The sequence below is a fragment of the Sprattus sprattus genome, assembly GCF_963457725.1.
Source record: "Sprattus sprattus genome assembly, chromosome: 19".
In the NCBI taxonomy this organism is placed as follows: domain Eukaryota; kingdom Metazoa; phylum Chordata; class Actinopteri; order Clupeiformes; family Clupeidae; genus Sprattus; species Sprattus sprattus.
In genome coordinates, this window is record NC_137917.1 from 16,492,758 (window position 1) to 16,507,757 (window position 15,000).

General features: G+C 44.4%; 1 protein-coding gene across 1 annotated transcript in view; it reads right to left on the reverse strand.

Annotated features, from left to right (window-relative positions):
* The window catches only part of myom3 (myomesin 3), a 42,963-nt gene that overhangs the window by 10,509 nt on the left and 17,454 nt on the right, over positions 1-15,000 (reverse strand). Inside the window, exons 7-18 of the mRNA XM_080858465.1 lie at positions 13,661-13,749; positions 12,977-13,021; positions 11,528-11,668; positions 9,988-10,149; positions 8,937-9,078; positions 7,560-7,759; positions 6,602-6,655; positions 4,882-5,009; positions 3,086-3,269; positions 2,459-2,633; positions 1,930-2,051; positions 204-391 (exon numbers count right to left, since the gene is read on the reverse strand). Of these exons, the coding sequence (XP_080714591.1) occupies positions 204-391; positions 1,930-2,051; positions 2,459-2,633; positions 3,086-3,269; positions 4,882-5,009; positions 6,602-6,655; positions 7,560-7,759; positions 8,937-9,078; positions 9,988-10,149; positions 11,528-11,668; positions 12,977-13,021; positions 13,661-13,749 (1,630 nt within the window). The remainder of the gene's footprint in view (positions 1-203; positions 392-1,929; positions 2,052-2,458; positions 2,634-3,085; positions 3,270-4,881; positions 5,010-6,601; positions 6,656-7,559; positions 7,760-8,936; positions 9,079-9,987; positions 10,150-11,527; positions 11,669-12,976; positions 13,022-13,660; positions 13,750-15,000) is intronic.

Genomic DNA, 15,000 nt, shown 5'->3' on the forward strand with positions numbered 1-15,000 from the left:
AGAGGGACAGAGGTTTGGGTTTTAAGCTTTAATGAGGTCTCTGAGGACACACGTCACAACAGGAGTAACCCACTTCTGCTGGAAAAGGAGCGCAAAAAATATAAAATTCAGCCCAGGTAGAGAACCATCAAGGCATGTCATTGAAAATCCACCATGCTGATAAGGACTCGTATAAATGTCAATAAGGAAAAATGTCAATTCACCTTGTAGAGTCTCTCTTTGATGGGCTTGATGTTCACCTCGCGCCAAGTGGTCTGGGCCTTCTCTCTCTGGTCCAGGTAGTACCCAAGGACAGGAGAGCCGCCGTCGCAGGACGGACCTCTCCAGTTGAGGAGCATCTCTGACTCAGAGCAGTGCAGCAGGGCAATGGCCGAGGGAGGGGAAGGGACATCTGGAGAGAGAGAGGGAGAGTGAGATAGACAGAGATAGAGAGAGAGAGGGAGAGGGAGATAGACAGTGATAGAGAGAGAGAGGGAGAGGGAGATAGACATAGATAGAGAGGGAGATAGAGAGAGAGAGAGAGGGAGGTAGAGAGATAGAGAGAAAGAGAGAGATGAGAGGGAGATAGAGGTAGAGAGTGAGCGAGATGGAGATGGAGATGGGGATGGAGATGGAGATGGAGAAAGAGAGAGAGAGGGGGAGATGGAGAAGGAGATGGAGAGGGAGATAGAGAAACAGAGAGAGAGGGGGAGATGGGGAGGGAGAGGGAGATGGAGAGGGAGATAGAGATAGAGATAGAGATAGAGGGAGATAGAAAGGGTGAGGGAGAAAGAGAGAACATGCTTTTGCTACAATGACCTTGTGTTTCTGCCCTCTGAGCGTTTTATTTTGTATTTTTTTGCTGTGTCTCAGCCCTTTTTTCATCATCTAATCAAATCAACAAACTCTTGAATCAGTGACTGGCTAATAAATGGAAATCCAGTTAAGGTAATTTTCTGTCGGTGCAACAGCTTTAATTAGTTAATCTATGGGGCGCTGAGGCTTTAATTAGTTAATCTATGGGGCGCTGAAGCTTGTCCTGAAGCCCCCACAAGTCAAGGGTGAACGCTCAACCATCAGAGCAGAGCAGCAAATCCCAGATAACCTGCAATATCTCATCCCACTGACATTTGGGCGTTGAAATAACTAATTTATTATGACCCATCGTTATCCCTCTCAACTGACCTCGGAGCACTTTCTTTCTCGCTCCCTCTCTATATCCCCTCTATCTCTCTAATGCTCTCTTTCATCCTCTCTCGCCCTCTCTTTATTCTCTCCCTTTTGCAGAGAGAGACTAGTAGTGAGATTGTGCTTGGTGGAGCTCTTGAGCGCCGTACAGCAAATAAAAAGCGCCAGAGATGTCTGCGTGTCTCTCGGTTCGTTTCAGGACACAGAGAGGCAGTTAAAATGAATGGGACAGAAATGTCAGGCCTATCATTATCTGATCCTACATCAGTGTATTTGTAAATTACATCACAGTGAGTGACAGGCAAAATGAGCTGCTATTACCGGGGAGCCAGCAGCTCTGCAGAGATAATCAGAGCCGCGATTGTAGGTCAGAACTGTGCCAAGAACCGAGGTGCTTCTGTGAGAGACAGATTACCTCGACACCAAAAAGCTCCCCTCACTGAAGGTGAAAGAAGATGTATTTCCTATTGCAGTCACGTAGTCGATGAATTTGAATATTTCTTGCAGAAATTGTGGAACATATAGCATAGGAGATCAAAGCTCTCTCTGTTTGCTTTGGCTGCAGAGGGACTTTCTCTGCTTTTAGATGGCAGTGTAATGCTCCAATCCCAGTTCAAAAGGAAGCTATTGGTGGCTTTTACTGGTCTGTTCAGGCTTTGTGGCGGCTTTTTAAGGACTGCCAGATGGCGGCGAATCCCTACGGGGGCTAGCCCGGAGGGTGTGAGCTGGTGGCACCCGTGGCCAGACAGGTTAAGTACTCACATATGGCCGATTTGACCACGACTGGGTCTGATTCCTCCGAGTATTCGCTGTTTCTGGCGCGGCCCACCGACTTCACGCGGAACACATACCGCTTGTCTTTGGTCAGCCCGTGCACGGTAAACCTGGTGTGAGCAAACATCAGCTATATGAACCACATATCCAAAATTATGCATAGAGATAATATAACTGCTGCTGTCAGCTCTTTATCACATTATTTTCTCCCTAAGACAGTAGTTAGGATAAGAGGCACCATATGCTCAAGGATGATGAGATTTTGTAATCCTCTCTGATGAGATAAAATTGAAGGTTGAAAAATATTACCAGCTTTAATGGGTTTCCCTGTCCAATCTGACATCTACTATAATTGCTGTTTAGTACAGTGTTTTTTGCTATTTACTTCCCTTCACTAATCAATCTCTGATGTGTTTATTGAATCTGAAAGATAGGACACTCTGTACAGTTATCCTTGAATGTAAAGTTTGTAGTTTCCCCACTCATGCCATGTTGACTGATTGGGCTGATCTGGGACCTGTTGTTGGTGATGGGCTTGTTGTTGACGCTCCTCCATTCGCTCTTCCCAGCCTCGCTGTAGTACACATAGTATCCCAGAATGCCGTCTTTGTCCTTGGGCTCGGTCCACTGCAGCAGGACAGACGAGTCTGTGTCCCTGGTGGCCTGGACACCCTTAGGAACAGGGGGTGATGCTGAGGGGGGGGGGGGGGGGGGGCAAATACAGCAAAACATAGAGATGAGGGATGAGCAGACAATATACATGGGGGAGCAGATGGTAGAGGGAGCAACTTAAATGATATACTACATGCCACCACACACACACACACACACACACACACACACACAGAAACACACTTCTTTCTTTCGAATGCTCTCTCACTCTCTCCCTCTGACACAGACATACACACACACACATACACACACACACACACACAGAAACACACACAGAAACATACTTACTTTCTTTCTCATGCTCTCTCACTCTCTGACACAGACACACACACACACACACACACACACACACACACACACACACACACACACACACACACACACACACACACACACACACACACACACACACACCATCTGGATTAATCCATGGTTATTATTAAAGTTGGACTATTTTTCATCCTTGGCTGACCTTGAGGTGTCCCAAGTGTGACCGGTGCACTTGGCTCAGACGGATCGCTCACACCGTATTTGTTGACCGAACGCACGCGGAAACTGTAGGATGTGCCTTTCTGGAGGTCAAAGGTGACGAATCTCGTGGAACCGACCACCACGTCCAGACTGGCCAGACGCCAACTATTCTTCCCCTCAACGGACTGAAAATAAGTAAATGTCAGAAACAGTTTCACTTTATTAATTCTGTAATTCTGCAGACCCTGTGGCAAATACTAACAGTTTAACGCACAGTACAGTCACAATATCGCAGTGCACCACATCATAAAAGCACTAAAAGTGAACAGTCACTACTGAGCAATGGAGTCTTTAAACCCTTAGAAGCCAAAGATAATTCAAATCTTAAATGGTTCTAGACAAATTATTTTAGGACTTCTAACGAGAGTCCTTTCTTAGGACACACACACACACACACACACACACACACACAAACACACACACACACACACACACACACACACACACACACACACACACACACACACACACACACACACACACACACAGCCAGCAGTCTCAGAATGAGATAAATACAAACATAGATGACTAGTACTCTTCACATTACTTTCAGTTTCTCAATGTCCTCTTGCACCCTCAAATCCTCTTCTGCGTTTGTTCTTTTCCAGTTTTGGCCCAAATTAAATTAAATTAAATAAAATTGGCCCAAGTAAATTGAACACCTATTAAAGCTCAACCTATTTTCTTTCAATCCAAATTTCATTTAAATAAAACAAGGCTCTGGTCTGAGGATCTCTGAATGTAATAAAGCCTGCCCAAGGTGGAGGCAAATTCCAATCTATTTCTAAGACAAAAAAAAAGCAATACTAATATCAACGGCTTAAACTTGGTGCAGTTTCTGGTACTTTTGACGGATTGGACAGTTTTATTACAGCTCTACTTATAAAAGTCCAATAAAAATTGTGTGTCCTGCGGCAATCTGCTTCTTGCCTGCTCATTACTAGAACTGCAAGCTGTTGGATTTATTTATGCTGGTTGAAATTGCAGCATTTCGTCATCCAGTGCAAGTAGGAATGTGAAATCACCACTTCCAGGCTTTACTGTATATATGGCAGTTCATCCCTTACCACACCACTGCTTTTTGAATTGCTTTCAAGAGTTTGGAAAAAGTTTATCAAAATATGGTCACTGAATATGGTCACAGAAACAGACATACTTAGAGGATTCCATAATGTTGACACCATTTGATTAAGCGCATCTAGGTTTTAGAAAATGATATGCAATCTTAGATATACTGAAGCCCTAAATTCCTGACAATATCAGTTGAGATGAAGCGGAAAATGTCTTTTTGAGCCACAGGGTCCCCTACACTCTTAATGAGTGGCCCAGGATAGCTTACCACAGCTCTCTCATGTCTCTAGTTAGCAGAGCGGGCTTGGCTCGGAAGTAAATCAGACTGTAGACAGCACAGATTGTCAATGTGTGTTTGTGTGTGCGTGTTTATGTGTATGTGTATTTGTGTGAGAGAGTGTGTGTTTGTGTGTGTGTGTGTGTGAGTGTGTGTGAGAGTGTGTGTGTGTGTGTGTGTGTGTGTGTGTGTCCCGGCCTAACCAGAGAGGGCAGGTGCTAGTGCACAGGGGCCCGATCTTAATGAGTGTTTTTGCAGGCTGAAGTGGCACAGGATGACAGGGGCTGGTGTGTGTGTGTGTGGGAGGGGTGTGTGTGTGTGTGTATGGGGGTGTGTATGTGTGTGTTGGAGGGGTGTGTGTGTGTACGGTGCTCAAGGCTCTGACTCACCCGTTCCACATTGAAGGTGAGCAGCTCTCTGCCCCGGGGTTCTGGCTCGTTCCAGCACAGCACGACATACGTGTCACTCAACTCACACACACGCACGTCAGTCGGGGGTAACGGGACACGAATCCGACCTGGAGGAGGAGCGTGTCAGAAGAAGGGAGGTGGAGAGAGGGAGAGAGAGAGGAGGAGGAGGAGGAGAGAGTGAGGAGGAGGAAGAGAGAGAGTGAGGTGGAGAGAGATTGAGGAGGAGAGATGGAGAAAGTGAGGAGGTGGAGAGAGTAAGGAGGACACAGGTTAAGGAGGAGAGATAGTGAGAAGAAGAGAGATGGAGCAGGAGAGAGGGATGAAGAAGGGAAAAGGAGGAGAGATGGAGAGAGTGAGGAGGGGGAGAGATGGAAAAAGTGAGGATGAGAGAGATAGTGAGGAGGAGAGCGAATGAGGAGGAGAGAGGAAAGTGAGGAGGGGGCGAATGAGGATGAGAAAGAGGAGGAGAGCGGGTGAGGAGGAAAGGGGGATGAAGCATGAAATGTCAAAATTGAGCGGTATCACTGACGAACCAATATAGAGAAGTATGTATTTTCGTAACAATACACACACACTCACACACACACACACACACACACACACACACACCACACACACACACACACACACACACACACACACACACACACACACACACACACACACTCTACTACAAACATATACACACACACACACACACACACACACACACACACACACACACGCAATGAATAGTAGGGAACTGTGTGTGTCCCTTTAAAGCCTTCAGTGATTTGCAGAGAGGAGCAGTGGGCCCATTACCATTATGCGGTATTTCATCTTAATGTCCTATCATTCCCCCACTGTCTCCCCACCCGTCTGCACTAAGAGACTATCTTTCCCATATCACCTTGAAATCCGCTCCACACACCGAACCAACGATAAAAATACCATAGCTAAGATGTGTAGTAGGCTGGATGCTATGGACTTCAAGCAATCAGTCGGCATGACAGAGTGGAAAGCCTGCGTCACACAATAGCACAATAGCATTGTCATTGTCCATGAATGTTAAGAGATTGTGTTCAATTGTTTTCTGAGGCCGTTGAAGGCACTCGGCTCTTGCTGGAAAACAAAAGCTCTTCAGTTGAAAACTATTTCTAGAAGACTCATTCGCCTCAATGTGCCTTTGCACTTGTTATCGATCTGACACTGGCAGCTGGACCACGGCCGTAGAACCCTGCCTTATAGAAAAGTATGTTGGCTTGTATGCCTTTCCTGTCTGTACCAGGAAGCAAAGGCTAATCTAAATTGTACCCCAGCCTGCAGCACAACACAAGCACACATTTACTAGGCAGGTGAATCAAATCTGAGAGTCGCGTGAGTATGTGATCTTGGCAAATCTAGCACACCAGTGGTGCCACAAAATGACATATCCCCTGGATGCAGTTAGAACACAACCAGAAGTGCAAGATAATAGCATTATATACTGTTAAGTGCAGGAATATAAGTGAGTGCTACAGCATAAGGAATAGGCCTTTTTTACAATGTAAACAGTTTTATGGACAACGGAGGGCAATATATATAGTGGACAGAGCTGACAAAGGGAGTACATATATAGGGGTTTTATGGACAGCATAAACACAATATGTACCGTTGGTGTTATTCTACAATGTACCAGCAACCAACAATGCAGCCCTTGTGTGTCTTGTGTCTCTCTCACCTTCCAGCTCGTCCTTGGTGATGATGATCTCCCTCCCTCTGTCCACTTTGACCACTGTGGAAAGATAAAGAGAGTTATCTCTGCTAACAATAACATACATAGCTGAACATCTCAGGGACTATGATGTACACGACTCTATGGTATCTCTGTGATGATATCTTCTCGAGTACCAGAGCATTTCAGGTTAGCAAAGCACAACAGACACACATACACACACGCACACACACACACACACACACACACACACACACACACACACACACACACACACACACACACACACACACACACACACACACACACACACACACACACACATACGCTAACATTTAATTCATCATTTTAAACTACCAATCAGTTTTCCAACAAAAGTGTTTTCAAATTAATTGGGTTCAGAAAACATTGCCTGCACCACACAGCAAGGCTGCCTAGAATTTTGTCAGCTGCCTAGATATTTAATTAGGTAGGTTTTCCAGTCTTGATCCACTAATTGATAGTTTGTGAATCTGCTCAAGTCGGCCAATGATCAATATTTGGTTGGTAGCACCTGTGGACTGGCCTAATCCGTGAAGCAGAGAATGTCCTCCCCTATGGCATCATTTCTAGACATACAGTACAGTACCACACGGAATGGTCTGCAAAATCAAGAGACATCAGCTTTTCCTGCATTCTTAGTCTGGCTCAATGATGCTTTGTCTCCACCTATTTATTATTGAGGAGAACATTCCTTGCTTTTGTATTTTGAAGTGTGTGTTGTGATCCATTGTGGCAGACAGTAGTTTTCACAGTGACAGATGGGTCTGTGACCACTACGTCGGTTACCTCAGGTGCAGTTTGTGAGTCTATTTTTTGTATTATTTTAATGTTTTTGTTCATTAACTCACGGAACACACATATTGTCCTCTCACCAACACACACACACATACACACACACACTTCAGTCTTCCGAATTCTTTACCCATAGTCCTGCTGGCCTCGTTGGGGTCAAAGGTGAGCACAGGCTCAGTGGCTTTGGAAGGACGGCCCGCCCCGGCCTGGTTGACAGCACACACACGGAACTGGTACATGGTGCTTTCCTGTAGGCCCGTCACAGGGTAGAAACAGGCCTTCTGGAGGAGCTCATTACAGCGCACCCACTTCCCAGCACCAATGTCACACCTCACGCACACAACACAGGCCAGGAAGGAGGAACAAAACAATATAAAGTGAATTCGAGCAGAAAAGAAATAGATCTTTTGGGAGGGGAAATCATGAATTACTTATGAACATATGCGTGCCCTCTTTGTGAAAGGAAAATCAAGCCATGGCAGCCTGCAGCAGAGCTGAATGCTTTTGAGAAAAGTGGGGTTAGATTCATGCTGGAAAGACTAAAATCTCTCTCTGATGTAACTGGAGAGCTTCGGGGGAAAACATTTCTAACAATTTTTGTCTCTTACTTTACATGGTATCTACAGTATATTTTTAAGTATAAATGAATGTAAAATCCTTAATACATTCTGAGCAATCCTCGAAACACGAGGATAGAACACTCACTGTATAAGGGTGAAAGAGGCAGTCATCAAATCAACATTTACTCACAGAATAAACAAAGACAAGGTAAACAAATGCTGGTAACTTCGAAACGGTGTTCCCTTGGTTGCTAAGAGACAGCCAAATGAAATGCTTCGCTACTGCCTCACCAAGGTGATATCTTCTTTATAAAACTTTCATTTTGTGTATTTGTGATAAGAGGACACATTAATAACACTGTTTCTGTGTACACACACACAAGAAAAATTACCCTCTCTTGATCCATATCACATTCACTTCCCCCTCAGATTGACACCAAATGGCTAAATTAATGCTGATTCCCCTTATAACATTTGATTATGCAGATTCTGGTCTACACCCCCTCCCTCACCCATAGCGTCAGTGGTTTCTTTGAAGAAGACATTAGCGAGAGTCGTATCGTTTAGCTGAAAGCCTTGTATTTTGAAAAGCACACGGGCTGGAATGCTGTTACTCACTGAGAGAAATGGGAGGCATGTCTAACTTTGACACAATAAACACAGTGACGGTGCACAGATAACGCTATCTAACACAGGGGCTAACACAAAGGGCATTACAACAGAACACGTGGACAAAATGATAACAGTCATACACGCTAACACTGGACACAAAAGGGAGGCAACATTCAGGCAACATTCTAAATAAGAACACTTACACTTTAACAGAACACTGTCTCTCTTTTAACAGCATAGCATGCCGGGAGTCATGTACAATCTCTTACATAGAACATGCTTCACTAACCCACTGCATGGCACAATATGTTAATGCTGGTACTTGGTTTCCATACCTCTCTATGTAGTAGCCCTGTACGGCCGTGGCTCCGTCCGCACTGGGGGGCTGCCAGCGCAGGAAGACGTAGTCCTTGTTCACGTCAGACACCTCCACCAGCAGAGGGGAGCCAGGGCCCCCAGGTACCGCAGCTGATCCATCTGTGGGAGAGAGGGGCAATGAGAAGAGACACAGGATGAAGAGATGGATGGAGAGACAGAGGACGTAACAAAAGGTTGTGGACAGAGAGGGACTGACAAGTCGGAGCGAAGTACTCTTGAAAAGCATGAAGAGCAGGACTAGGCCACCAACACTGAGTCTGTGCCCTTTACCTGCAAATCTGCAATGATAATTTTGACACTTTGAGTCGACAGACACACTCCTACAGAGAGAGAGAGAGTGGACGTGACAAAGCGAAATGAAAGTAATTCAGCCTGTATTCAGTGTTTTCCAGCCTTTGACTCTACTAATACTTGAGGTGACAGACACACTCCTACACACTGCAGGGGAATGTCGCCTCTTTAATTAACTGCATCTGAAATGAGCAGCCGTACACCTTAATAAGACGGGCAAGTCCATGGGTACTATCTCTAAACTTTCAATTTGTTTAGGCTGTGCTGCTTTAGCTACACACAAAGATCGAATCACTGCCAATGGCCGCCCTTCGAGGCCCAGTTGAATTTTGAAGAAGGCCCAGAAATAAGTAAAACAGCATTTGGCTTTAACTTCTGGGGTAATATTACTGAGTCTACTCTTCAGCCAACCCTGTGTACCCAAGAGAGAGCATACATGGTCATATGAAGACTCAGTATCATTAAGATAGAGTTTGTGTTAATTCTTGTCACTGCCTTTCATTTCTGGACATTTTTGGGACAGTTTATATTTAGAGACCATTATATGCCAGCCATAAACATTTCCTTTGGGGTCTGCAGCCTTGTTTTTGTGTCCCAGTTATGCTAGCCCTTCCTGCTCATTTTCACAATGTTTTGAAAGACATCTAAAACATTCACACAAAACTAGAAAAATAGTCAGTACTAGTTGCCAAAGAAGTGCATTCTATCAGCTCTGACCTTTGACATAGATGTAGGCGCTGTGTTCAGTGTAACTATCCCAGGTGCGCAGGCGGACTTTGTACAGGCCCTCATGCTCCTTCTGGACGGTCCTCAGCGAGAGGGAGCTGGAGCGGAGGGCTGTCTGCACCTCCAGACGACTAGAGGCTCTCAAGGGGACACCTGAAGACAAAAAAGAAGAGAGGAGAAGAGAGAGAAGGAGAGAATAAGAAAAGAGGGTGGGAAGAGACCAAGGAAGAGGAGAGATTTGTAGGGGGAGAGGGGGGAAGAAGAGAGAGAAGGAGAGAGGAGAGATATGTAGGGTGAGAGGAGGGAAGAAGAGAGAAAAGGAGTGGGAGAGAAGAGAGAAGGGAAGAGGTGAGAGAAGGAAACAAGAGAAAGGAATAGAGAGATCAGAAGTGATGAGGACATAAATAGAAGCTGTACTATAGGTTTCTTAGAATGAGATTGACCAGATCCAAACTGTTAAAGGCACCGTTTGTATGTTTTACTGGCACCTCTTAGTAGCAATGGAATATAGTATTCATAATTATACTTTTATTAGTGTATAATTACCTGTAACCACGATTTGTTTTGTTTATGTTAGATTAGAATGAGTTAGAGATCGTATATAGGGAGCAGGTCCTCCACAGAGTTTGTAATGTAGCGTGGCCAAGTTTCTACAGTAGCCCAGAATGGACAAACCAAAACACTTGCTCGAGATAGGGCTTTTTGCGTTGTTATGGCATATGACTGCCACCGTAGTGTAGGTACTGGCTCACAAATGGAAGGGTATTCAGCTGGTTGCAAGTTAGCAACCTCACCACTAGATGCCACTTATTAACTACACACTGTACCTTAAATATGAAATATGTCATGTTTTCACTTTCACTATGTCATGTTTTCTGAACAATTTTAGTCTGTCAAAAGATTAGTTCTCGGTACATCTCTAACACTGAAACTTTACTGCTGAACTAAAATTAAAACTCTCAAACGTTAAATAGGTGATTGGTTCAAATAGATTCTGCTTTGGATAAGTGAGTGAGGGTAAATGAGCCAGATAAAGGATCTCAAACAGGAAGGAGCCATGACCTCTGACCCCTGACATTGGACAGAACAGGAATAAACACAATATTCATTTAGAGCAGGATGTTCTTCATAAGGCAAACATTTATGCTAAGAGTCACTTCAACACACATATAAAAATGTTTTTGAGTGTGTGAACAGTTTGAAATCATGCTCCCATGCATACTTACGCCTACACACACTAAAGAAGGCTACACACATGCAGTTGCACATGTACACACACACACACAAATAAACACACACACACACACACACACACACACACACACACACACACACACACACACACACACACACACACACACTCTGAACCAGGTCACTTCATGTTGGAAGGGCAGTAATAGTTTTCACAAATGCATCCACCTCCCGATCCTCCAAGGCACACATACACACACACACCCTTCACACACACGCACCCTACACACACACACACACACCTACACACACACACACACACACATAGGCCAAGCCTCACCATCTCTGAACCAGGTCACATCTTGTTGGAAGGGCAGCAGTGGCTTAGTGAAGCTGCAGCGCAGAGTGAGAGTCTCCCCTTCCTTCACGAAGGTCGGGGCAAAGGTCGACCCGAACAGGGCCTCCTGCTCCAGAACCGGAGCTACAACAGAACAGAAAGTGAGTCGGGGATCAGCCACACGGACCAGGGATACCTGTCTACTGCCATATGGACCACAGATGAAACCTCAAAAGCTTTCTGTCACATAGACAAGCTTGTGCACCTGAAAACCTCAGTGGTGAAATACACCAACAGGTTTGTTTTCCCTTATGCGTGCCCTCTTTGTGACAGCTCTACAACTTGTGTGTGGAAATAAACAATGCACTCACAGTTAGGAGGGAAAGCAATTCCGGTGAACAAAATGACAAAAACATGTGCACTTACTGCCAAAAAAAGAAGGAGAACCACAAAGAAAAGAAAAAGTGCAATCTAGAAGGACAAACATTAGAAAGTTGGGGAATAAGACAGACAATACCATGAAACCTCAAACAGAGCCATGGTATTTCTGAAAAGGCACGATTTCCGATCTGCTATTATTCCTGCGAGCCCTTTTCTGTTGACTGAATTCCAGCCAGATGGCAGAGGAAATAGTGATTGTGCGGCAAAACTGGAGCAGAAACAGACCCTGACATGCCTCTACATCACGTTATCAGCTTGCACTGCAAGAACAAGTAGCTTTTACTGACATTAATTTAAAAAGTACACGTGATTGTTCACGGCATGTAGCCACAGTGGTAATCATTTTAATTCGGGGGAATTGCACCATTGCACTTATTTCATCTACAAATGGCTTTGTAGTGGGAATGGGCATTAGATACTCATGGTCTCATGTAAGGATAATAAGCACCCAACCCACTATTTCACACATGTCATATAGAATGGAAGAGCTCACTACATCTCATCTCGCTGTCCAAAAAAGAGAGATTTAGTGATTGCGGTTTGAAGCTACCCTGCAGAAGAGGGAAAATAGGAAAATGGGAAATGGAAAACCTTTATCTAAAATAAGAACTGACATTCAGTAGCACAGTCTTATAGCCGTGCTCACTCAAGCGAAACTCATGCTCCTGGTCTGGATTAATGGCCACTTCGTTTCCCACTGGTTCTCTATGTTCAATGTGTTTTTAGCCTTCCATGTACCCCCGGTTCTGTACATTAGATACAGTATATCCTAGCTTTCCAATGTAGCGCTGGTTCTGTAAGCCTCGCTCTGTAACCCTCATTGTACATATGCTCCTGTAATTAAATATGAATGATAAAGATGAGTGCTATTTGTTATGATTGCACCATTCCCATTCTTCCTCTCCTCAAGGCCGCAGAGGTCTTTCTTGTCCCTCACCGTGAGGAGGCGGAAAAACTTCAAAAGGCTTCAAAAATGTTATTAGTGCCAGAGGACAGTAGTATGACACTTACCTGGGGTCTGTATAATCTCCAGTCCAGACTGCAATCCTTCAAATGCTGCAGGGACAGACAATCAGAAAGAAAGAAAGAAAGAAAGAAAGAGTCATTCTGTCATTGGTCTTCATCATATTAAAATATGACAGGCCCAGAAGCAATAGCTGGACGTTGAGCTCCATCCATAGCGGGCAGAAGGCATTAGCGGTGGATCTATTGAGCACTTTAATTATGACGCTTTGTAACTCTCTTGTACTGACGGTGCAAAAATACAATGGAGAGGCTCCATTAGCTGGCCTTGATTTTATCTCATGTCCCCTAAAGTAGATCACCGCCGTGATTAATGGATGTCTCAGCCAGATGCAGAGTTACATTGTGTTCCCGTGGTTACTAATTTATCAGCATCGTACCATGTAAATATTTCAGTGTCTCTTGAAAGGGGCTGGGACAGACATATAAGATGAAAGCTCACAGCAGAGTGAGAATAGGAAGAGGCATATTAATGCTTGAACGCTTCTTGTGTATGGTTCGTGTCAGCTTTTGCTGAATTCATATGGGCACAAATGCTCACGCAGTGACATGTTTTGAACAGATTGCTCGCTGACGGTTGATGCCCATCTATGCAATATTTAATCTAGACCTATGTGATGTTTAACTTGAATATGCAGGGCTGATGTATAGCATGACAGGGAAGGAGCTCACCGTTTACATGGAGAGTAGCGAAGGTGGTAGCTTCTCCCAAGGAGCTCTTTGCCACCACCTTATATTCTCCAGCATCCTCAGAACAGCATCTGAACAAGGGAGAGATAGATACAGAGAAAGAGAGGCATGGAGAGAGGGAGAGAGAGAGAGAGAGAGAGGGAGAGAGAGAGATGGAAAATGGAGAGAGTCCAGCTATTAGATAATTGATCTCTACTACTCCGCCACACTAGTGTTCAATTCCCAGCTGACTGAGTGCCTCCAGCACATTGGCAGAAACTTCACTGTGGACACCAGCGCTACTCTGATTGGTAAGAAGCCAACTGACTGGGAGTTGGCTGATGGTTTGCTGATGTGGAAATCTTATCTGATTTAGCTGATACGTGTGTTGTGCTGTGGAGAATAAAGGATGATTTTACAATTGAATAGTCAAACCTGAGGACAAATGCTGCATATGTAGATTTTGTCCTCTTAAAGTTGTATTTATTGTTAAAGTAGTATTTATTGATACACTAGGGGCCTGATTTACTAATATGCGAGCGCTTCTTAATCTGCGTTCGCAAATTAACGCACGGTGTTTTTGCGCATTTTACTTGGTATTTATCAAGCCAGATCTGCGCTGGGCAAACTGTGCTTACTCCGCCCTTTAAAGAGCCTGATTTACTAAGATTGATTTGCGAACGCATCTTTGCCAGGCGCACATTAACGCACGGTGATTCCCCGCATTTTCCGTGATATTTATCAAGCCAGATACGCGCTGGGCAATCATTATTTAGCGCACCGTTAAAAGACTGGAGAACTTGCCAGCAAGTTACTGCCACCATGGAGATTCGAGGAAGAAAAAAATAAGGTTCAGCGAATAGATAGCGAATAGATAGCGAGATAGATATATTGGTTCACGTTCGCTCAATCACTGAACCTGATTCAATGGGTTATATTGTTGTTTTGCCCGCCATCATCTACAGCGAGATGTTTAAAAGAACACGATTATAAATAATATGCTATTGGTGGCATTAATGCATAAACTGTCTATTTTAACAATATATATGTGTACATGGCGAGATTAATACGTTCTACAAGGGACATGGGTTCACTACAATATATCCCCACTGAAACAAATACATTTACCAAGTAGACAGGCCTCTCCAAAATCACCGTTGCTCAATCATGGATAAATGGCACTATTCCGAAAGATAAAACTGTCATGGACAGACCACTTCCACGTAAGTAATGGTCATGTTGGCATCACATATGACCTGGACATTCATTGAATATATGTGCTTTCTGTTTCGGTAAACGTGTTCGCGGATTGAAGGTGGGACTGTTTGCATGTGGGTGCGATC